Source organism: Lutra lutra, chromosome 18 (assembly GCF_902655055.1).
Source record: "Lutra lutra chromosome 18, mLutLut1.2, whole genome shotgun sequence".
Taxonomy (NCBI): domain Eukaryota; kingdom Metazoa; phylum Chordata; class Mammalia; order Carnivora; family Mustelidae; genus Lutra; species Lutra lutra.
In genome coordinates this window covers 36,044,664-36,069,344 of record NC_062295.1, presented here as the reverse complement: position 1 = coordinate 36,069,344, position 24,681 = coordinate 36,044,664, and the positions used below count along the sequence as shown (strand labels likewise).

At 44.6% G+C, this 24,681-nt stretch overlaps 2 protein-coding genes across 3 annotated transcripts; one reads left to right on the top strand and one right to left on the bottom strand.

The window, feature by feature from the left end:
* Positions 1-786: 786 nt before the first annotated feature.
* Positions 787-21,040, bottom strand: RBAK (RB associated KRAB zinc finger). 2 transcript variants are annotated; one of them, XM_047713515.1, is made up of 5 exons: positions 20,904-21,040; positions 19,984-20,042; positions 11,297-11,423; positions 10,909-11,004; positions 787-6,349 (listed from the first exon to the last, which is right to left on the bottom strand). In XM_047713515.1, exons 2-5 carry the CDS (start codon positions 20,020-20,022, stop codon positions 4,431-4,433), a joined length of 2,181 nt encoding a protein of 726 aa, XP_047569471.1. In that variant the 5' UTR covers positions 20,023-20,042; positions 20,904-21,040; the 3' UTR covers positions 787-4,430. The 2 variants fall into 2 exon arrangements, with proteins under 2 accessions (XP_047569471.1, XP_047569472.1); XM_047713516.1 differs by having other exon boundaries at positions 787-6,346.
* On the top strand, positions 20,079-23,882 carry LOC125090457 (serine/arginine repetitive matrix protein 1-like). The gene is made up of 3 exons (XM_047713127.1): positions 20,079-20,164; positions 20,841-21,511; positions 22,720-23,882. Exons 1-3 carry the CDS (start codon positions 20,079-20,081, stop codon positions 22,752-22,754), a joined length of 792 nt encoding a protein of 263 aa, XP_047569083.1. The 3' UTR covers positions 22,755-23,882.
* The last annotated feature ends 799 nt before the right edge of the window (positions 23,883-24,681 follow it).

The window sequence follows — 24,681 nt, the reverse complement described above, 5'->3', positions numbered from 1 at the left end:
CATCTTTGGGCCTTTGTATAATTTAATTTGGGGAACACTGTAACATTCTTGTAAAATGGGGCACACATCTCCCCTCTTTAAAGGGCTTAGCTGGATGGACCAGAGAACTGGGCATGATTTGGGATGGAGTAAAGAGCATGGGGTGAGGTTCTGCCCTTAAGTATAAGTGGTCTCATATCCATGTCTTTGGCATAGTTAAGAGACTTGAGAAAAAAAAAAAACTGAAAAGTTAACTGACCCCAAGTTGAGCAGTAGTAGATATGGGGATGGAATGGGCAATCCCCTGTTCAAAGAGGCAGGCTCTGTCTGGGATGAAAGGGAGGTCATGGCCATGCTTGACCACATGCCTCTTGGTTAAGCCCAGTGGATTGAGGGAGCGAACAGGCAGCTGGTGGCTGGGAGAGCACACCGCCAAGCCCCAGCTCCTGGATCACTGCTCTTTTAGCCAGTATACACTTCAAGCATTGCCTAGTATGAGGCAGGGGAAATCAAGTCAAGTGCACACCATCCACTCCATTCCACGCTGAAACATCCTCCTCGCTGGGCCGCTGAGCTCAGCCAACCCTCTTCCCTCCCCAACCCGCCAAGCGCTCTTACTTTTCATGTCACAGAGTTTTCACACACACCTGTGCTGGTAACAACGAAGTGGAAAGCATCTGAGTACAATTTCCCACCAGATTAAAGTCACCGTTACAAGGATTTACCTCCCAGCAAGGTCATATCTAGGACGGTAATGCAGAAGACGCATCCCAAGTTCAGAATGTGAAAAATTATTTGAGAAAATTATAAATGTTTACGCACGTTAGTTCTTTATTGGAAGAGGTGGTTCAGACCCATTTATATATGCAAAAGGGTAGGATGACAAAATATGTAATGGCCCAGTCACCTTTTCAAATATTTTACTTAAAATATACTTTATATTAAGCTTTAAGGTCACAGTGTAGGAAATCTCTGTAGTTGCCATTAAAACTACTCTAAAGAATATTTCCTGCACAAAATGATGCAGGATTTTAAAACAATATACATGCAGAGAAAGACACATGTCTTAAGTGCAGAGAACACTCAGATATTCAGCACCCAGGTTTAGAAACAGTATTACTAGCACCAGATAAATACCGTTTTCAGCCTTGCCCAAGGCTAGCCGCTGTCCTGATTTCTAACTGCATAAAGATTTTCTGTTCTTATGCTTTACAGATGGTCATACAGTGTGTGTGCCTCTATGTCTGGTTTCTGTCATTCAGCTCTGTGAAACCAAGCTACTACTGCAAATACTTACGGTTCACTCGTTCTCAACGCTCACAAGTCTTCTGCAAGGAAATATGCCACTAGGTTCATTCATTCTACTGCATGCCTGCCTTCAGAGAATTCTGGTTTGTGCAGTTTTATGCAATGAGTATTTTAGTACGTCCTTTGGTTGACATAAACGCGCCTATCTGCCAGGTTCGGGTTAAAAGGGTATACGCACGTTCAAAGTGCCAGCTTTCCAAAATGGTCATACTAGTTGGCAACACCTCAAGCAGAGAAGGCTTCCTGTTGCTTACCTCCTTGCCAAAACTTGATTCTTTTTCATGCTTTCATTTTAACCATCTCAGTGGGGGGCTGGTGTTCTAATTTTGCATTTCCCTGATTACTAATAAAAATAACATACCTTTTCATGTTTACTGGCCATCTGGATATTCTCTTTCGTTAAGTGGATGTCCCAATCTCTTGCCCATTTTTCTATTTTTTTCTTGTTGATTTGTATTTTCAATTTTAGATCCAGGGCTGGAAAGTGTGGCCTTTGGGCCAAATCGACTGTTGCCTGTGTTTGTGAATAAAGTTTTATTGAAACAGACAAGTTCACAGAGATTGTCTAGCCCACAGAGCCCCAAGTGTTTAACAAGTGGCACCTTCCAAAAACCATCACCACCCCCTCCTCTACACTCAATTCTGCTGTCATATACATAGGTTGCAAATATTTTCTCCCCCGTTTCTTGCCTAGTTGCTTTCTTAATGGGGGTCCTTTTAATAAACCCAAGTTTCAGAAAGTTAATAAACTCCAAATTAACTGATTTTTATAGTTTAGTGACTTGGGGGTCTTATGAAAAATTTTCTCATTATAAGGTTACATACAGTCTGCTAAGTTCTCTTCTTAAAGTTTTATTATTTTACATTTCATACTGAGATCTGTAATCCATCACAACCCACTCTTCTATTTTCCATTAAATTATTAAATTTAACTGGCAAAGCATTTATTAGAAAGAATATCCTCTCCCCACTGCATTATCATCTTCAGCAAAAACCAAGTGACTATATTATATATGGGTGTTTCTGGAATCTTTCTTCTGTCCCAATGGTCAATTTGTTTATCTCTGCACCAATTATAATAATTTCTGTAGCTTTATGACCGCTCTTCCTTGATACCTGGTAATATAAGTTCTTTCACTCTGCCTATTTCAGAAGAGAGCCTTGACTATTATTGGTCTTCTGAATTTTCATTTGAATTTTAGAGTTTGTTTAATTTCAATTAAAGAACTTAGTAGGACTTTTAAGATTGCATTGAATATATGAATTAATTTGGGGGAAAACTGAGATCTTTTAAAAACTGTCCTGGAATCCATGAACTAGATATGGCCCTCTCAAGTTTTGTGATTTTTTTTTTTCTAGAAACGGTTCTTGAAAATATGGAGTTAGGTAATGTTCCCTCGAGGCACTTGAGGAATTTTGATGCTATTGTAAGTGGTATTGCTTTTTAAGTTTTTCATTTTTTATGTTCACTGCTGGTATATTAAAAAACTATTTTTGCATAATGAGCTTAATATGTAGGGAGTTTGCTAAACCTAGTCATTCATTTCAATTATCTGTGCATTCCTCAGAACTTTCAAAGTACAAAATCATGTCAATTGCAGATAAAAGTTTTACTTCTTTCTAATCCTTATGCTCTTTAATTATTTTTCTTCCCTTATTCTCCTGGCTACGTCCTTCTGCAGAATACTGAATACAATTACTGACAGTGGATAGCCTTTTTTTTTTTTCATTCTGGAGAAAACTTTCAATATTTCGGTATTAGGTATGCTGGTAGTTATAGTTTTAGATACTTTTCGTCCAAGTAGGGAAGTTCCCCTCAAATCTATAGTTTATGGAGAACACTAATGGATGCTGACTGTACCAATGACTTTTCTGCATTCTAGATTACTTGTTTCTTTGATGCAGTCCAGTGATTAATTTTTGATTATTAAATGATCCTTGCATTCCTTGGCCCAGTGAACTGGGTCGTGTGACCACTATAGAGGTTACTCACAATCTGAATGGAATTATCATGATTGGTTTAGACGAATCAGGATCCACTCTCTGTGTCTTGTGAAGAAACGGTGAACAAACTCTTCCAGCAAGGAATTAGGGGAAAAAGGACACTGAGTTAATCAATTAAAACTCTGCTAGAAACCTGTATTTGTTCCAAAATACTGGGAATGAGGGGCAGTGCACAAAATGCCATAGTATTCATGTCAAATAAAAGAAGAGAGGACGTATCTGAATTATATCAGCACACTGCGCACTCTAACAATTAGACAAGCAGAGTGGTATGAGAGCTGTGTGTATTCTACAGATAAACTGCGTGGATGCCCTCTTTTACTGACACAGACTTAACTCCAAATCATCTATGCGCAGTTTATGAAGAGTGTCTTAAAATCCTTTTTGCTCAAATGTAGTTGAAAATGCTACAAAAGCCACCACTTAGCCTTCATTGATGGGGCATTTGCTAAAAATCCATTTGTCAATGCCTCCCAACAAAGAGAAAAGTATTTAACTACCTGGTACCTAGCAAATGTCTCACCAACAACACATATCCTGTGTTAGTACATTTTGCCACCTTAATACTCAAAATACTGCCTTTTCCCAAATAATTCAAATCCCAATTTGCATAGAATTACTATTGGACTGCATTTTTAAAACATGATAGGACTGCCATATATATGTTTAATGTTACAGTCCTCATTATAAACTCCTGGTGATTCCAAAACTTCATTTGATACAATGGTTTATTCAGAGCTGATAGCTTCTGATAGCTTTCCTATTGGAATTCCTATTGGAATTTATGTCAGAAATATGGCTTTTAGTATAACAATTTCCAAGACAATAGTTTTCCCACATTCATCCCTCTGACAGATCTCGCCTTGGTATGATTCCCTGATATGTAAATACAATTCGAATTCCAACATAAATATTAAATATGCACCAAGTTTCACTCCTGTATAAATTATCTCATGCCCAACAGATTGCAGTGTTTTGCTGAAGGCTTTGCTGCTTCTTTCATTCCTAGGGATCCTTCTCCATGAGAAATCAGGTGGAGATAAATTTAATTCCTAAATGGCTTTCCCCATTCAGAAACATGAACTCTCAGTGACATCTGACTCCCTATTACATTTCGGTCTACTCAGAGGGTTTTGACTTCACAGGAGATTCTCCACGTCCAGTACATTCACATTCCCTCTCCTATGAATCCTCTGATGGCTATTGAAGGCTGACCTGTGGTGGAATTTTTTCCCACACTCGTTACATTCGTAGGGCTTCTCTCCTGAATGAGTCCTATAGTGTACAGTGAGGTATGACTTCTGAGAAAAGACTTTTCCACATTCATTACATTCGTAGGGCTTCTCTCCTGAATGGCTTCTATAGTGAACGGTGAGGTTTGACATCCGAGAGAAGACTTTCCCACATTTACTACATTCATAGGGCTTCTCTCCCGAATGGATCCGGTGGTGGATGGTGAGATAGGATTTCTGAGAGAAGAACTTCCCACACTCATAACACTCATAGGGCTTCTCTCCTGTGTGCACTCTTTGATGTCTAAAGAGGGATGAGTTATGGGAGAAGGTTTTCCCACATTCACTGCATCCATAGGGCTTCTCTTCAGAATGACTCCTGTAATGGATAGTGTAATACGATAACTCAGAGAACAATTTTCCACAGATGTTACATTCATAGGATTTCTCCCCTTTCGGAAGTGACTGGTGCCCACTGAAGGCCGAACTGTCAAGGAAGATTTTCCCACATTCATTACATTCATAGGGTTTATCTCCTAAAGGAGCCGTAGGATGGTCAGTGACATAGGAGAACTGAGAGAGTTTTCCACATTCACTACATTCATGGGGTTTCTCATCTGTGTGTACTTTCCGATGTCTAATGAAGGCTGAATTTAAATTGAAGGTTTTCCCACACTCGTTACATTCATAGGGTTTCTCTTCTAAGTGACTTCTATAATGTATAGTGAGGTACGACACCCGAGAGAAGAACTTCCCACACTCACTGCACTGATAGGGTTTCTCTCCCGTGTGGGTCCTCTGATGTGTAATGAGGGTAGATTTTCGGTAGTAGGATTTCCCACATTCGTTACATTTGTAAAGTTTCTCTCCCGTATGTGTTCTCTGGTGGTCACTGAGGGCAGACTTGCGTGAAAAGGATTTTCCACATTCGTTACACGGATAGGGTCTCTCTCCTGAATGATTCCTCTGGTGTAGGGTGAGATGAGTCTTCTGGCAGAAGGTTTTCCCACACTCATTACATTCATAGGGTTTCTCACCTGAATGAGTTCTCAGGTGTTGGGTGAGATGTAACTTCTGACAAAAGGTTTTCCCACATTCGTTACATTTATAGGGCTTCTCCTCTAAATGTGATCTCCGATGGACGGTTAAGGTCCCCTTTTGGCTGAAGGATTTCCCACATACATTACATTCGTAAGGTTTTTCTCCTGTGTGGGCCCTCTGATGGATGATTAACTTTGACTTTTTACAGAAGGATTTTCCACATTCACTGCATTCAAAAGGCTTTAATTCCATCTGTGATCTCTGGTAAACATTAAAATTTGACATCTGGATGAAGTCTGACCCAGAGTCATTCCACTCATAGGGCTTTTCCCCCATATAAGCTCTCTTATGAGCAAGGAAAACAGCATCATTGTCTAAGGCTTCCATGCATTCATTATATTCAAAGGGTTTCTCCAAAATATTAATTTTCTGAAGAATACTCTCTTCATTTTGAGAATAGCCTTCCCCATTTTGATTACATTCATAGGGTTTCCCTCCGTGGTACATCTTCCCGCATTCACTACACTCATCAGGTTTCTTTCTCGCATAGCTTCCATCACTAATAATTAATTCTGAAGTAGATTCTAACTTCTTTCCACAGGAGACACACGTTTGAGGTGTTACGTTTGAAGGAACAAGGCTTGTTTCCACATTACATGTTTTATCAAATGCATTCTCTCTTTCTTCAACCGGGGTTTTGCTGTTGCTAGAAATAGCTTGCCTTGAATGTTCTTCTTCACTTCCTGGGATTGTCTCTATCGGGTCATCTGCCTTCCAAACTTCTTCTAAAAAGGAATAAAATTAAACGACCTTTGTGAATCTGAACACACCGGGTATCAAAAGGGAGTGGTACTCAGGAGCCCTACTGAGGAACTGACTCTGGCTTTATAGCCAATCTCCACAAATAAAAATAATCACAAGCATATAGTCTTCATTTCCCCTTGATGTGTCATGTAAGACAGACAGATAGACAAGACACACACACACACACACACACACACAGGAGTGGGGCGGGGTAGGCACAGGGAAGGGATGAATGTGGGACAGGACCCAGTACTAGAGAAAGAAAGGAGAGTAAATTCACACCAAACACAAGTACCTTTGTTATCTCCCAAATATGTTCAAAACTTTGGTAGAAAAGGTGAAAAAAGCCCTAGAAATGATGAGCAGAGGGCACCGTGACTGAAAAAGCATTAGATTAAGGAGGACTCGTGAGCACAGCGGTCTGGTGGGAGAACAAGAGCAATCACTGCATGAACATTTAAAGAAAACACCCAAGTACGGATTTCACTGGGAGTAAGAAATCGCAATTTATATTAAATTGTAAGACACTGCTGCACACAAAGATTACCATAATGACATCCTCACTAGCCCAGATGCTTCCAAAATCTTTGCCTTTCTGTTCTGCACGTAAACCAAATAAACATTCTAAAAATTCCGATCTCCTCATCTTTAGAGACATCTTTACCACCATGGCCCCAACTCCCCAGCTCTGGTTCACACTCACCTGGAGGGAGAGAGAGTTCAGGCACCTCAGTATCCAAAAGAAATGTAAGATGGGACCAGATGGCAAGAGACCGAGCCATGAACATCGGCTCTCGGAAGTGTTCCGACAGTTACTGAACCCGAGCTGCATTTGGGTGTACAACAGAGCGTGGCGGCTGAAAGCGTAGAGATGAGGCTACCTCAATTTAAATCCACTTCCAACACACTGCTGGCCAGGTCTTGAGCAAGTTACTGAACTGTGATGCAGCTTCGCACGGCTACAATGTGCCCAGATCACTGGGAAAGGACCAACTTAGTGCATGCAAATCGCTCAGAACAGTATATGATATGAAACAACGGTTCATCGGTTTTCTTTCAATCTGCCGACTTAAATTTCACAAAACCAGTCACGTCCCTGACATAACACTGACAGAGTCCTGAAAACAAGCAAGAGTTCCCATATGTGCAGGTTTCATTTAGTTTTAGTAGAAAACCTTAAATGTCAGATGTCAAAAACTGCCCCTGCAGTATTAACTTATTTATTTCTACGCTTCTTACAAATTTCGGGCCTCCTGGGATTGAGCCCTGCATGGGGCTCTCTGCTCAGCAGGGAGCCTGCTTACCCCTCTCTCTCCCGACTTGTGATTTCTCTGTCAAATAAATAAATAAATAAAATCTTTAAAAAATAAATAAAGCTCTTCTTCCTTTAATTCTTAAAACAGCTTTAACACAAAGTTGTAAATAACATGTAAGTGCTCTGTGTGAAAGTGAAATCCAAACTAGTCCATGCAGCTATGTTATCCTTTCCTAAATAAACCGTGTGCCTGCGGAGAGTGTGGCAACATTTCCTAGTTTTCCTGGAATCTCTCTGTGGTTAGAAACTAAAGTAGTTCCTAATCTGATCAAATGGGGTGCTTTCAGGTTCTACCCTGTTTTATCAAATCTATAGTTGAGAATAAATTATGTCTCAATGAATATAGATAATAAAGGTCTTTCTTCCCTAGGTCCTCAGTCCATGAAAAATCTATAGAATACCTTCTACACATTACATACCAAAACAGAATGAAAAGATCCTTCCCCTTTGGAGAATTACAATTCAGGTAGAGAAAGAGGCTGAAGTACCAAATATATAATCATATCTAACTTTCATAGTAACTGTGGAACAGGTATCGAGAAGGGAGAAACAAGTGTGGTGAGCCAGTAATTATGGAAAGTGTAAATAAGAGGTGAACTTTTAAGGATAAAGCTCTAAAGGTTCTGTTGCACAACAATGTGAATATAGTTAATATCAATGAACTGTATGCTTAAAAATGTTAAAATGGGGGACGCCTGGGTGGCTCAGTTGGTTAAGCCGCTGCCTTCGGCTCAGGTCATGATCTCAGCGTCCTGGAATCGAGTCCCACATCGGGCTCCTTGTTCTGTGGGGAGCCTGCTTCTCCCTCTGCCTCTGCCTGCCACTCTGTCTGCCTGTGCTCGCTCTCTCTCTCTCTCTGACAAATAAATAAATAAAATCTTAAAAAAAAAAAAAAGTTAAAATGGTAATTCTGTTATGTATTTGTGTTTTCTTGAGCCTTGGTATTTCTTTTGGGGTAGGTTTTTAAAAAATGTTTACTTATTTCTAAGATTCAAATACAGTCAACATACGGTATTATATTAGTTTCAGGCATATATTGTTATCTTCTTAGAACTACAATTTTAAGAGGAAGGAAGGAAAATGTCTAATTTGGGTAAGAAAAGCACACACAGAGAAGAGCTAGGATAGTCTGGAGATCTAGACCAAACGGAATTTAACAAGAGTCTGGGGAAACGGGACATGAATTTTGATAGGCACCATCACACCATACTGAACGGGACCCGAGGAGAGAAGAACGTAACATCTATTTCAGAAGAAACAGAATAATTATGGGCTCATCTGTCAGCCTCGTGTTAAATCAATTGGATGTCTCCAATGAACAGACTTTGCAATTTCCAAATAGGTTTCACTGTAATCCAGGTATGAGAAAGTATCTTTTACGCTGATGTCAGAAGAAATGAAGACTATACAGGAAAATTTAAAGCATTTCACAGGAGATAAGAAACAGGAACCAGGGGAGAGAAGACCAGTCCGATGTACTAAACAACAGAAGTGGGGAGGATGTGCAAGGTGGTTTGGAGAAGTCTGCAGCCGACTGTCAGCCATTCTGAGAAAGAAGGAACTAGAGACCCCTCTGGCACCGGCCTCTGTCAGGTAAGAGTCCACGGATTATAGGCATTAAACATCAATTTGGACGAGGAGCATATACAAAGAAAAAGGCCTGAAAGTTGAGACAAGATAAATCTTTTTAAGGGACACAAAGAAAACAAAAGAATGGAAAGCAGCCTCTTTTCCTCCCCGGCTGCTAGAAGCGGGGCCGTCATCATGAACGATGTGGTAATTATCCTGACCAGGAAGTTCACGAGCAAGCAACTACGTCAGCGGAAACAAATGATCACGGATGTTCTTCACCCCGGGAAGGCCCCAGTAGTTCGGGAACAACTAGCCACAACCTACAAGGCCACACCAGATGTCACCTTCGTATTCGAATTCGGAACCAATTTTGGTGGTAGCAACACAAGTGGTTTGGCATGATTTAGGATTCCTTGGATAATGCAGGAAAAAAAAAATGAACCGAAACACAGAATTGCAAGAGGCGGCCTGTATGAGAAGGAAAAGGCCTCCAGGAAACAGTGAAGGGAGCGCCAGAGCAGAATGAAGAAAGTCAGGGGGACGCCAAAAGCCAGTGCTAGTGCTGGCGACAGTGAGCCGGAGACCGGACAACAGGAGCAGAGATTCCGCAGTGACTATCAGTGGTGGTTGTGCAGATTTTTCATGAGGATTAATAAACTAAGAACTTAAAAAAAAAAACAAAACTACTTATTTTTGTGAGAGAGAGATCATGAGCATATAAGTGGAGGGAAGGGTCAGAGGGAGAAGCAGACTCCCCACGGAGCAGGGAGCCCTAGGATCATGACCTGAGCTGAAGGCAGATGCTTAACCGACTGAGCCACCCAGACGCCCTGTGAAGCTCGATTTTAAAATAACTTTTTCCCTCTCTTCCGCAAACCTTTCTCACCGCCTCTCTTAGCCTGTGGTCCCAGGAACCTGGCACCACCCCGAAAACAACTAACAAGGCTGGCAGCATCCACACAGTTCCTGCCGAACTGGCCAGATCCTGGCTTTCCCTAGAAACCCCCTTCCCTGCCATTTGTGAAGGCCACAGCCCACGGCAGCCTCCTTTGCCCGGCAAAGCAAAGAAACTCTTGTTGCTCTGTACCCCGAGCTGTCTGAGTTGTATTTAGGCTCCGAAGCACAGGGGTCAGTTTCCCACAGTATCACGTGGCGACCAACTTCGGGCTCGTGCTCACTGCTGCGAAGCAGAGCGCAGATGCACTGACTGGAGGTGGCAGCTGGCCTCCCCCGCTCAGGGACGGGGCAGAATTTGGTGACTGAGTGCACAAAGGAAGGGGTGAAACAGAAAGGAGACCAGCCCAAAGCACCTCGTGGCAAGGAAGGAAGGAAAACGGAAGGCAGAAAGAATGAACGGGAAAGTCTCAAGTTCATTTTTCTCTGAGACTTCCGAATGCCTGGCAAGAAAGGAATTCTGTGCTATGGGGGCGGGTGAGCTCCTGAGGACGCAGGAAGAAGAAGTGACCGGAGCCTCAGCACTGGCCATCGTGGAGAACGCCCGCAAGTGTAAACCAAATGTCAAATCCGAAAAGCAGTGTGCACGCGGTGCTGGAGGGAGTGTGCTGTCTATGGCCTGGAGGTGTGGCCGGGGCACCAGTGGCTCGGGGCTGCCCTCAGTCCCTCCCGAAGTGGGGCAACCATGTCCTAACTTACCTGGCTGACTCTGACACTGCACTTCACCTTCGGCTACCCACGGCTCCTCTCCCTGCTCCAACTTGAGGATCACTTTGGGCTTGGTGCTGTCGTAGCCTGTGAGGGAGACACGGAGGCAGACTTGGACCGGCTGCTCCGCTCTCAGATCTCTGAGTCCAAGGTGCTGCCTCAGAGGCTGCAGGATAAAACGTGGCTGGTTTTGCACCTTCACAAAATCCGAACGTTTCGATGGAGAGGCCGACATATGAATTCCCAGCCTGGTGCCCGAGAGGAGTTAGATGGTCCTACCATTTGTTTCTTCAAACTTGAGGAAAAATCACAGCATGGGCAGTCCCTCCACCCCAACCCCCACCCGCGGGGCAGCGATCCACAAGCAAGCTCTCCTCACCCACGGAGACGAGATGGCTGTAGTTCTCCAGCATCACATCCCGGTACGTGGTCTTCTCATCAGGCTCCAGCTGCTGCCACTCCTCCTGGGTGAAGTCCACGGCCACGTCCCTGAATGACACTGGCCCCTGCAATGGCACCAGATTGGAACTGGTCAGGCGGAGGAGGTGTGCGGGCTGGGGAGCTTACTGAGCTCACAGAGAGAGTGAACCGGGAACGCTGAAAACCTGACCGGGTGTCACAGGTTATGAAAAGAAATCAAACCCGAGGGGAAACACACGGCCTTTGGGTTCTTTCACGTGCTCCCTAAAATAACCAAACCCTGAAACCAGAAAACCAACTGAGGTCTTGTGTTGCAACGGAACCGAGTTCTGGGGTATGTGAGATGAGTAAGACACCACCCCTGCTCTCAGAAAGCTTCCGGCCTGGGAGGGCAACACCATGGAAATAAACATGCACTCTGTCTCTCGGCCTCCCACCCCACCGCGGCTTGGGGGCGCCCACGTCACTCAGTCGCTGGTTTCTGCCTTCCTGTTCATCTTTCATCTTGGACTTTTAGCTGCAGTGACCTGCATGACTAGGGGTTCTACCTCCTCCGAGTTTTGGGCCAAACACCACATCTACAAACACCTCACTCTTGCAGCAGTAACTTGCACTGACGGACGCCCAAGAGGTCAGAGCGCCCACACAGAGAGCAGTTGAACAGACTCTGAATCGTATGTTGCCAGGTTAGGGTTCACAGATGCAGCCGGTAGGCCACAGGATTAAGGGGGAAAGATGCAGAGGTATGAAAAAGACACTGTCCACGAAGAAAAAGGCAACCTACAGGATGGGGAAAATATATGCCAATCATGTCTCTGGTAAAGCCTCATACTAGAATACAGAGAGAACTCTTCAAACCCACCGAACAACAGAAACCAACATGATTCAAAATGGGCCAAGGACTGGAACAGACATTTCTCAAAGACGACACACACGTGTCTAAGGAGCACGTGGGAAGATGATCAATGTCACCAGCCATTAGGGAGATCAAATCAAAGCCACAGTGAGTTACCACCTCCTGTCCCTTAGCATGACTACGACCAAAATGCCTGGAAATAACACATGCTGGAGAAACCAGAACCCGCGTGCACGGTCGCTGGAGTGCAAACTGCGGCAGCCGCTGCAGTCGGGAGAGCTCCTCAAAAATTATAAATAAATCTGGCATTAATTTCCCATATGATCCAGCAAGTCCACTTTTGGGGACACACTTAAAAGAACTGAAAGTAGGGTCTTAGAGAGGAATTTATGCACCCACGCTCATCGCTGCATCATTCCCAATAGCGAAAATGCAAAAGTGACCCAAGTGTCCGTTGACAGATAAAGAGACAAGCAGAATGCAGGCCACACGTACGATGGGAGCAATATTCGGCCTTAAAAAGAAGATTCTGGCATCTGTTCCAACATGGATGGACTCTGAAGACACGATGCTCAGCGAAACAAACCAGTGACAAAAAGACAAACACAGGATGAGTCCACTTAGGTGCCAAGAACAGTCACAATCAGAGTGACAGAGAGGACAACACTTGCAGGGGCAGGGGGAGGTGAGGCGTTACTCTGTAATGGGGACAGAGCTTCGGTTTCGCAAGATGAGAAGTGTTCTCGAGACGGATGGTTGGTGGTGGTTGCACAAGCACATGAACGTACTTCATGCCCGTGCGCTGTATGTTTTAAAAGTTAAAATGGTAGGGACGCCTGGGTGGCTCAGTTGGTTAAGCAGCTGCCTTCGGCTCAGGTCATGATCCCAGTGTCCTGGGATCGAGTCCCACATTGGGCTCCTTGCTTGGCGGGGAGCCTGCTTCTCCCTCTGCCTCTGCCTGCCATTCTGTCCGCCTGTGCTCGCTCGCTCTCCCTCTCTCTCTGACAAATAAATAAAAAAAAATCTTAAAAAAAAAAAAAAAAGAGTCTCTAAAAAAAAAAGTTAAAATGGTAAATTTCATGTTACGTGTAATTTATTACAATAAAAAAAAAATGGAGGAAAAAACTGAAGTGGTGTCTACCTCCATTTCCCTAATCCAGTAACTTCTAGAGCTCTGCAGTCATCCCCTCCATAAAGAAAAAAGTGAAGTGGGATCATTAGTTAAGTTCACTGGCTAGCTACCAGGAATTCCTCTCTCAAAAACGGAAATTTAAAAAAATCAAGAATCATCAGCTAATTGAGAAAAACGGTGTAAATTAAAGATAAGCATCAAGGTGAGCAGCTAAACTATGACAGAATCAATTTCATAAAGGAAACAACTTCTAATGATCTGTATTTTTCAATAAATTTAGCAGGATGCGGTTTCCAAAAATGAGAACATTCTCCCAAAAATAGCCAGCAGAGATTACTTAGAAATTAAAAGATCAAATTGTTGAATTTTTTTAAAAACCCCCCAAGTAAGAGGCTTAAGTAACAAATGGGACACAGAATATACAACTTAGGAACCGTCTCCGATAACAAGAAATTGAAATGATGAAATAAAGCTTGAGATACAAAAGCCAGATTGGACAGATTCCATTTTCAGAAAGAGAAAACAAGAAGGACAAACACAAAGAATCAAAGGCAGAACAAAAAATGATACGTGAGCTGAAGAATCACATAAGCCTTCATGTCACAAGGGGCCATTCAATTTGCAAACAAGAATACTGGGGGGGAAATACAGATCTAGAAATTTCCCAATAAAATGCCCCACACCAAAAAAATGGAGGAAAAAAATGCCTAAAAAGTTACAGGTGGGGAGAAAAAACAGCACTGACCCTGGAACCTGCCATTCTACTTCTCACCTGAGAAAAACCCTGGGACAACTGTCCATGGCTTGTGAAAGAAAAAGAATTTCGAACCCAGAACTATACACCAAACCAAGCTATCATTTCAGCCTCCAGACATTAAATTCTTGCAGGAAAGCAGGACAACTGATTCTCAAAGGAAATACTTTCCTCAAAATGTTCAAGATATCCTCTGCTGGAAGCAAGCAAGACGGCCACCCCAGAGGGCCACGGGGATGCCGGAGCCTCCTGAAACAGCAACTGGGGGGGGGGGGGGGCGGGGGTGTCTCCGATGCCATTGCTGCAAGCAGTGATGCTCGGGACTGCTGACACGCAACTCCTGTTTCAGAAGAGAAGTGCTCAGCAGACGCATCCCATCACCCTGTTTACAAAACATGCATCAACACAGGGTTTTCTACCCATGACGTAGGTGCCACAGCCGAGATTGCCCGAGACTGCGGGAGTTGAGCTGACGGAGAATCCAGAGCAGGACACTGTAGTCGATCTGGGCCAAGTGAGCTGATGAACTGCCATGGAGAGTCATAACTTTTTGGGTTCAGTGAGTCCACAAGGCAAGGACGGGAGGGGTCAGAAGACTGACCACGTGATCAGTACGACGGCTCGATACCACTTATATCAACAACAACATCCAAAATGAGATGTTAGCTAACAGAATCCAACACCAGAATGAAAAAAATAATATATGATCTCTAAGTGGTGCTTATGCCAAGAATACTGACTCCTTCAATCTTTGGAAATCCATTAATGTAATAGGCTATTTTAATATGGTTAAGAAAACACTTTTATCGCCACTAAGATGCTGAAAAAGCCTCTGACAATGTTCAAAATACATACCTGATTTAAAAAACCCTCAAGAAAATAGGAGTGGATACTTCACTAGCATGAATGTGTGTATACGCACACACTCTCATACTAATACACAGAGCATGTGTGATACATGTACAATCTGAATCACAGGCAAGCACACATGTGCATTTTAAGTTATACAGACACAGCTGCACAGGCATGGGCATGTTCACACAGTCTTCTCGGTTCTCAAGTCAGGGTTTTACTTAATGGACAAACATAAGAGACAATCCCAGTAAGATCAGGAAGGAGGCAAAATGTTCACTGCCTCCAGCTGGAGAAAACAACTAGAGGCATACTAATCAACAGAGAGAGTAAAACTATTTCTATTTGCAAGAGATATACTATACCCCAAAACTCAAGAGAATCAACAACAAAACCAACTCAATGAAAGAACAGTGTTACATAAAATCAGGACATACAAAGCAACAGGCCCGGGGGAGCCTGGCTGGCTCAGTTGGAAGAATGCGCAACTCTTTTTTTTTTTTAAGATTTTATTTATCCATCTGACAGAGATCACGAACAGGCAGAGAGGCAGGCAGCAAGAGAGGAAGGAAAGCAGGCTCCCTGCCGAGCAGAGAGCCCGATGCGGGGCTCGATCCCAGGACCCTGGGATCATGACCTGAGCTGAAGGCAGAGGCTTTAACCCACTGAGCCACCCAGGCACCCCAAGAATGTGCAACTCTTGATCCCAGGATCGTGAGTTTGAGCCCCACGTTGGGTGTAGACTTAAATAAACTTACAAAAAAGAAAGGAAGAAAGAAAAAGAAAATTATTAAAAAAAAAACCTCAAACAAACCCAACAGCCCTTGTTACATTAATAGACTAAGCAGATATAATTCAAGCATATACACAGTTTATGGAGTAACAGAAAAAATAAAACTGTTAACAAGAAATGTACAAAATATATATTAGGAAAACTTTAAAACACTCCTGAAAGGCACAGAAGCACACCTGAAAAAGAGGAATGATGCTCTTTGTTCCTGGATGGGTAAACTCAGGAACACTAAGATATAAATCAGTCTGCCCTCAATTACTTAACAGATATGTGATCCCAACAAAAATACCAAAAGCTTTCTTCCTGGAACTATGTGAGCTGGCACTAAAGTTCATATGAAGGCAGAAAAAAATCAAGAACTAGGAAAATCTCAAAAAGAAAAAAAAAAAAAAACTGTTTAGGGGGCCTAATCCCTACCAGATTTAAAACACAACCTTTATGATTAAAAGGGTTCGGTGTCAGCATACGGATGGAGATAGGTCAGTGGAATAGAGCACAAAGTCTAGAAATAGACTTGTATGATTACATGACACATCATGAGGGCCTGTGATATTATAATACAATATAACAATCCACTGATTTTTAATGAAGAGTGTTAGAGGAACTATAGTCATTTGGGCATGGATGAAACTGCATCCATACTCCACACCATGAAAGAAAAAAGTCCAACTGGATCAGTGATCTAAATATAAAATATTAAACCACACACACACACACAAAAAAAGGGTGAATCTTCCTATAGCCCAAATGTGGGGAAAGGTTTCTAACTATGATTCAAAATATAGGCAGGCATCAGGACTGCTTTCAGCAAAGACAGACAAGAATCAGATTGACCCTGCCTCCTGAAAGGACACCAAAAAACAGAATATACAAAGCAGTGGCTTTTTTTTTTTTTTAAGATTTTATTTATTTATTTGACAGACAAAGATCATAAGTAGGCAGAGAGGCAGGCAGAGAGAAAGAGGGAAGCGGGCTCCCTGCTCAGCAGGGAGCCCGATGTGGGGCTCGATCCCAGGACCCTGGGATCATGACCTGAGCCAAAGGCAGAGGCTTTAACCCACTGAGCCACCCAGGTGCCCCCAAAGCAGTGGCTTTTAAGACACGGATCTTGAAGCAATAAAGGGCAGCTTTATTGAAGGAAGGAATCAGAGACAGGATATCAACAAGGGGAGGCCTCTGGTTACTGCCCTGAGAGTTTCCAGCCCTGGAGCTGGGAGGGAGAACCGAGAGGAGGTGAGGAGGGTTGACAAACTGGGGGAAATATGCACGGCAGGCCAGGCCACCACAGAAAACCACACGTCTACTGAAATGGGCCTAGAACTGACCCAGATGTTACAAGTGGCACTGAACATTAAAATAGTTTATTACTGTATTCCTTATGTTCAAAACATTTGAGTAGGAACAGGTAAGACATGTAAAAAGACTCAAACTGAACTTCTACAGATAAATACTACAACGTCTGAGAAAGTTAACACCCGACTAGATTAACACAGCACCAAAAAAAAGATCAGTGAACATGAAGAACAGCAACAGGAGCTTTTATAAAATGAAACACACAGAGAAAAAGGAATTGGAAGAGAACAAAGAGGATCAGTGAGTTGTGGGGACGACTTCAAGCTGCATAACACACAGGGAAAAGGAGTCGCTGAAGGACAGATGGAGGGAGGTGGGGGGAATATTTGAAGGAATACAGTAAAAAATTTCCCAAAGTTGATGAAAATCATAAACACACAGATCCAAGAAGTTCAATGACCTGCAAGCACAGAGAAAGGAGGAAAGCAACACCAAGACATAGCATAACCTAACTGCTCAAAACCAGGGATAAAGAGAAAAGTTGAAAAGCATCTAGAAGAAAAACCAAAAACCACAGGACAAACATAGGAATGGAGAGGATGACATCACATTTCTCTTGGGAACAATGGAAGTGGGAAGACAGTAGGGGAACACATCTGAAGTACAGGAGAAAACCCAGCAAAGCTCCCCTGAAATTATAAGATTTTTTTTTAAAGATTTTATCTATTTATTTGACAGACAGAGATCACAAATAGGTAGGGAAGCAGGCAGAGAGAGAAGAAGGGAAGCAGGCTCCCTGCTGAGCAGAGAGCCCATTGTGGGGCTCGATCCCAGGACCCTGGGATCAGACCTGAGCCGAAGGCAGAGGCTTTAACCCACTGGGCCACCCAGGCGCCCCGCTCCCCTGAAATTAAAGCCAAGGCAAAAATAAAGGACTTTCCTGACATATAAGAGCTGAAAGATTCAGCAGCAGCTTGAAGTGTCCCAAAATCCAGAAAGAACTTATCAAACTCAGCATCCCAAAACCAAATAATCCAGTCAAGAAATGGGCAGGGGACATGAACAGACACTTTCCCAAAGACATACCTACAGCCAAATGCATGTGCCTTACAAGCAAAGATGCGCAACGTCACTCATCAGGAGGGAAACACAAATCAAAACCACAATGAGATCCCATCACACAGCTATCTCAATGGCTAAACTCAACGACACAAGAAGCAACAGGGGTTGGCGAGGATGCGGAGAAAGGGGAACCTCGTGCACTGTTGGGGGGAATGCAAGCTGGTGCAGCCGCTCTGGAAAACAGTATGGCAGTTCCTCAGAAAGTTGAAAATACAAATACCCTACAATCCAGCAATGACACTCTAGGTTAGGTATTTACCCAAAGGATACAAAAATACAGACTCGAAGGAGAACCTTCGATGTTTATGGAACCCCAATGTTTAAAGCAGCTTTATCCACAAGAGCCAAACTACAGCGAGAGCCCAAATGTCCACAGACTGAGGAACGAAGACGATGTGGTGTATATATACAATGGATTATTACTCAGCCATCAAAAAGAATGATATCTTACCATTTGCAATGACCTGGATAGAGCTAGAGGGTATTATGCTAAGCGAAGTAAATCAGTCAGAAAATGACAAATTTCATACGCTTTCACTCACATGATTCACAAATATGGGATTTAAGAAACAAGACAGATGAACATATGGGAAGGAACAAAAGAGGAGAGGGGAATCAAACCATAAGAGAACACAATGAGGGGTGATGGAGGGACGTGGGTAGGGGATGGGCTAGATGGGGGATGGGCATTAAGAAGGTCACTTGTGATGAGCACCAGGTGTCCTATGTAAGTGATGATTCACTGACCTCTACTCTTGAAACCAATATTGCACTGTAAGTTCACTCATTAAAATTTAAATAAAAATTTGAAAAAGAAAAAAAAAAAAAAAACAACTAGAAGTGTTGAAGGAAGTCCTTCAGGCAGAAGGAAAGTAACAGCAGATAAAAATCTGTATCTACAATGGGGCGCCTGGGTGGCTCAGTGGGTTAAGTGAGCCTTCGGCTCAGGTCATGATCCCAGGACCCTGGGATCAAGCCCCAAATCTGGCTCTCTGCTCAGCGGGGAGCCTGCTTTCCACCCCCCCACTTGTGATCTCTGTCAAATAAATAAATAAAATCTTAAAAAAAAAAGAATACTTTGCTTTATTATTTACTGCACAACCCAAATGAACAGTAACAGAAGCATCTGAAGGACGGGCAGGCCATTTCCTCAGCCTTAGCTTTTATCCCTGCATCAAACAGGAACAATGAAAACAGGTCTTCTTGGATCACCGAATTTTGCTCACCCAGCAGGCCCTCGGTTAAATAAGCAACATGTATAAAGCATATGTTGCAATATTTAATGGTTGTTATTAGAAAAGCTACCCATAACTACATCAATTCCCACAAAGACATTTTCTCAAATCCCAGGAAATCTTGAAAACCCATACGTAACAAAACAGTCAATTCAAATCACATAACGGGCGGTACTCTCCTTTTCCGAGACTGTCAGGAACATCAGTCATGTGTTTGCCCCCACAGCCCTGAGGTAACCTACTATCTGCACACATGAATTCAGAAAAAGACTCTGGATGCTGATATGACCCCCTAATAAGTGTATTTTACATGATAATGTCTCTTATTTCCACATTCCCATTTTAAAATCTGAATCCAGGGGCGCCTGGGTGGCTCAGTGGGTTAAGCCTCTACCTTCGACTCGGGTCATGGTCTTAGGGTCCTGGGATTGAGCCCCGCATCCGGCTCTCTGCTCAGCAGGAAGCCTGCGTCCCCCTCTCTCTCTGCCTGCCTCTCTGCCAACTTGTGATCTCTCTCTGTCAAACAAATAAAATCTGAATCCATATGAGCCTTCTGAAATGCATTACAAAGCCAAGCAAGGGAACATATACAAAGACAGGAAAACTCACCTGGGATTCGTTCATTCTCTGCTGCTCTTGGAAAAGCATACAGACTGTTAACGACTGACCTAGGGAAGCAGAAGAAATAATAGAAGTCACGGGTAATGCAGCTTGCGGAGGTGGGAACATCCTGTGTGAGAACCACCAAAGAAAGCTCCTACCCTGTGAACACTCAGAAGGGTCTAAAAATGTGAGAAAAGGAGAAACATCAGAGTAGAGCTGTTGTCACTCCCATGTATCAGGAGGTGATTAGCAGATTTCTCTCATTGATTAATATAAACATCCACTAGTTTTTCAAATAGGTTGCCTTCATTAAATTAATGTTGAAAAGAAAACCCTCTTCTTACACTGTTCACGCATTCGTTGTGACTCTTCAAACTGCTTAAAATCACGGTGTCCACAGGAACTGAAAACACAAGCTCTCTGAAGTGTGATTAACCTGCATCAAGGCATACTTTTGTTTTTAAATGAGATCACTTAACTCCGTTATGGCTGCACTTAAGAATCTTTTACTAAAAAAAACGGTAACAGTGAGGACAGAACACGGGCCCAGGAGCTGAGTCCTGCGAGCAAGCCCACCCCCAAACACCATCACCCTGAGCAAGCCCCCTCCCTTCTCAGGCCCAGGCCCAGTCTCCTCCTGTCAACTCCTCCACTCACGCTGATCCTGCCCTACACTGGGGGATGCCCCCAGGGCACAACCCAGCGGGGTCAGCACACGCTCCTGCGCGATTACAGACGCGTCAGGAAGCTGGACAGGAGAACCGGGGGAGCAAGGGGTAGGGGGGAAGGCGGGAACCCCCAGCGCCCCCGGGAAACGTGAGTCCCACGAGTCCCCAGTCCCGGGAGAGTGCCCATCCCTCCAGGTCCAGCCGCTCGCGCTCTCTCGAAGCCCCGCCGCCCGCAAGACCCGCAAGCGCACGACCTACCCCGTTGGGACACGCCGAGCTGCCCCGAGGCTCCCGAGGACTCCGGGGCGGGGGCTGCTCCTCCTCCGCCTCCCGGGGCCGTCGTTCCCGCGGAGCCGGTTCTGGGCCCACCGGCAAACTCACTTCAGGCCGACAACCTTCCCGGAGCCCGAATCGGTCTCCAAGGGCCTCCCCGTCCCGCGGGCGCAGACCGGCTGAGCCCGGGCCTCGCCGCCCTGCGCCGCAGCCGCCGCCACCGCCGCCACCGCCCGACCCCTTCGGCCCAGCCCGCGGGCTCCGGGGCTCGAGCTCGAGGGTCCCCGTTCGAGCCTCCGCCCAGCCTGCGCGGAGCCGCGCCCGCACAGACCCGTGCCCGCTGGATGCCGGCCCGACCGGACAGCGTGCAGCCCCGGAGGCCCCGGGACCCTTGCCCGCCGGAGGCCAAAGCCTGGGAACCACGGGGAGCGGTGACCTGGGCTCGGGCAGGAAGCGAGAGAAGCGCGGCGGCACTACGCGTGCGCGAACACGCACACACAACTGCACCGAACTGCACATGCGCAAGACGACGGCGGCGGTGCGCCTGCAGAAGCCCACTCTGGAGCCGGGCAAATACCCGACCTCTGTTTCCCGTGAGTCCAAGCGCCCACATGTTAGGGGATGTCTCGAAAGTCTCCACCTTATCTGGTGGTTAAGAGGCGCTACGCTGGGGCGCCCGGGTGGCTCAGTGGGTTAAAGCCTCTGCCTTCGGCTCAGGTCATGATCCCAGAGTTGTCGGATCGAGCCCCGCATCGGGCTCTCTGCTCCGCAGGGAGCCTGCTTCCTCCTCTCTCTCTGTCTGCCTCTCTGCCTACTTGTGATTTCTGTCTGTCAAATAAATAAATAAAAAATCTTAAAAAAAAAAACATAACTTAAAAAAAAAAAAAAAAAAAGAGGCGCTACGCTGAGAATTGACCTCCGGGACCAGGGTCCGGATTTCCCACTTGCCTTTGCTCCTGTCAGGAATCAAGGAAAGGTGTCACCTCGAGTAGTGGGCTGTGTTTACGTCCTGGATCTCTGGTCCTTTGCTTGCCCTGAGATCTATCGGGTTGGCACTGAGATTCCCCACGAGCAGGAGAGGACAAGGAAAGGGTGTATAGTATGCACGTTACTGAAATATTACAAGTTTCACTAAAACACTGGTCTACAATTAATATCCAGTCATGACATTAGATATTATCATCCATGGGCACATGGTTTCTCCAAGCAAGGGGAAGGAAATAGAAAACTTAGCTTGTCCAGATTATACAACGAATGCATGAAAACTGTAGAACAATCAGAAATCACACACCAACCAACCAAACAAACCCAGATACCTGAGATCTTGTGCATCAGAGAGAATTATGTGTATGTTAGCTTAAAATGTCATTTTCAAAAATGGGACCATAAGGACAATGCTTTATCAGTATTTTTTGGTGAGATGATGTAATCCTTTTCTTAGCCAATTGCTTTTTAACCAGTAGCGGGTGGTGAGGATTAAAAGTAAAATCTCCTGCCATCCAAGAAATCCTCTCTGCAACTACAGAAATAAGAACAACCACTCTATTGTTTTGTTTTTTAAGATTTATTTTAGAGAGAAAGAGACAAAGAGCAGGGGGAGGGGCAGAGGGAGAGTTAGAGAGTGAATCCCCAGCCGACTCTGTGCAGAGTGTGGAGCCCCATGCAGGACTCGATCCTATAACCCTGAGATCAGGACCTGAGCTGAAAACAAGAGTCCCCCCACTTTAACTGACTGAGCCACCCAGATGCCCCTGTTCTATTGTTAAATAACCATTAAACCAGACTGTGTTGCGCGTCACAGGCGAACTACTAACAGGACAGCAAGGAGAAAAATGAACCTCGCCTTTTCAATCAGCTCGGCAGATACAATCCATTACATAGAAGTTCTCCGGCGAAACAATACACCTGTTTCAGGGTCACAGGACTTGCCAGTGGCATTTGCTATAAATTTTTTCACTGTTCATCCTAAATTCACCTTGTCATCTTGGTGCCCATCTGTGCCAGTTGTCTCTGTCCAAAGGAAAAAGAAAACTACTTACCTGTTTCTGACAAATAGGTCGTTAAAGCTCAGAGCTAGGTGCCTAGGGCCCACCCTTAACTCTCCTGGTGACAGAGAGACACTACCTTCCTTGAGGTTTACATTTCAAAGAGATGGCTCCCAGGCCCTTAAGAACAACCATCCCCTGTTATAATGTGAGCAAGAAAATTATTTAGCTTCCAGGAGATTTAGATACATACAAAATCAACAGAGGAAGTTTTCTCCAGGTAACACTCTTTCCAAAGATAATAGTACTGATTTATGCTAATGATGGGCACATAACCCATTCCTGATTTCTCTCGCTGAGCTGTTGCATCAAACTAATCCCGCACAAAAGGCGTGCTTCTCCAGAAGCTGCTCTGTCCGCCATGGCTGTGGCTGTGTAGCCCGGAAGTCCTGCCCAGCTCTTGCTGCTAGTAAGTGTGGTCTGTGCCCGAATTCCCACCAATGGACTTCTCACCAACAGAATGCTGGAATTCATGAGAGGTGACCACACTTCCCCTGGGCCTGAGACTGGAAGACCTCCAGGCACATTTCTTCTGTGTTCTTTTCCATTTTCAGCAGGTAAAGGAAGGAAGCTATGTTGAGCACCTTGGGGAAGACAGGCAGAGCACCCCCTGCCCCGTCCACTGGGTCCTGGCCTCCAGCCCTTGCCTCCCCCACAGGCACTGACCTGCTCAGCTGAAGACTGGGACGCCCTCCCGCCTCTCTGTCCACTCTGGTTCTCTGCCTGTGAACTCTGGCTGTCATGCCCCCCTCCCCCTCACCACCCAACTCTGTCCCTGCAACTCAGAGACATCCTGGGTGCCCCCAGGACCCCTGCCACATACCTCAGCCTGGATAACTCTCCGAGCGGTGAACTGGACGCTCTTGGGGCTCACTCCTCTCTCCAAATGGTTAAAACCTGTCATTTCATATATTCATATTTTTCCCCCTCCTAGAAACTTCTTTAAGTGGGGAGGGCAAATCTGAACCCTGTGATTCTGTCTGGGCCAGAAGTACCAGATTTGCACCTTTTTTATTTTTTAAAGAATTTATTTGTTTATTTGACGGACAGATCACAAGTAGGCAGAGAGGCAGGCAGAGTGTGGGGGGGAAGCAGGCTCCCTGGTGAGCAGAGAGCCTGACATGGGGTTCAATCCCAGGACCCTGGGATCATGACCTGAGCCGAAGGCAGGGGCTTTAACCCACTGAGCCACCCAGGCGCCCCTGGATCTGTACCTTTAAAAAATATATATATTTTATATATTTATTTGACAGAGAAAGAGCACAAGCAGGGGGCAGCAGAGGGAGAGGGAGAAGCAGACTCCCTGCTAAGCAGGGAGCCTAATGCTGGGCTCCATCCTAGAACCCCGGGATCAAGACCTGAGCCAAAGGCAGACGGTTAACCGACTGAGCTACCCAGGTGCCCCAGATCTATACTTCTTAATGTGGCTTCATTAAGATCTCTTCATTTATTAGTATTTAAAATATAAAGCTTTCTCTTTTTGTATTTGTATTAAATACAAATATTTCCCCCAATTTGTCATTGACCTTTTTAACTTAATGTTTTACTTTTATTTTCTGCCATATGGACATAATGTTTTTAAAGATTTTTATTTATTTATTCATGAGAGACAGAGAGAGAGAGAGAGGCAGAGGCAAAAGGAGAAGCAGGCTCCCTGCTAAGCAGGGAGCCCTGATGTGGAACTCGATCCCAGGACTCTGGGACTATGATCTGAGCCA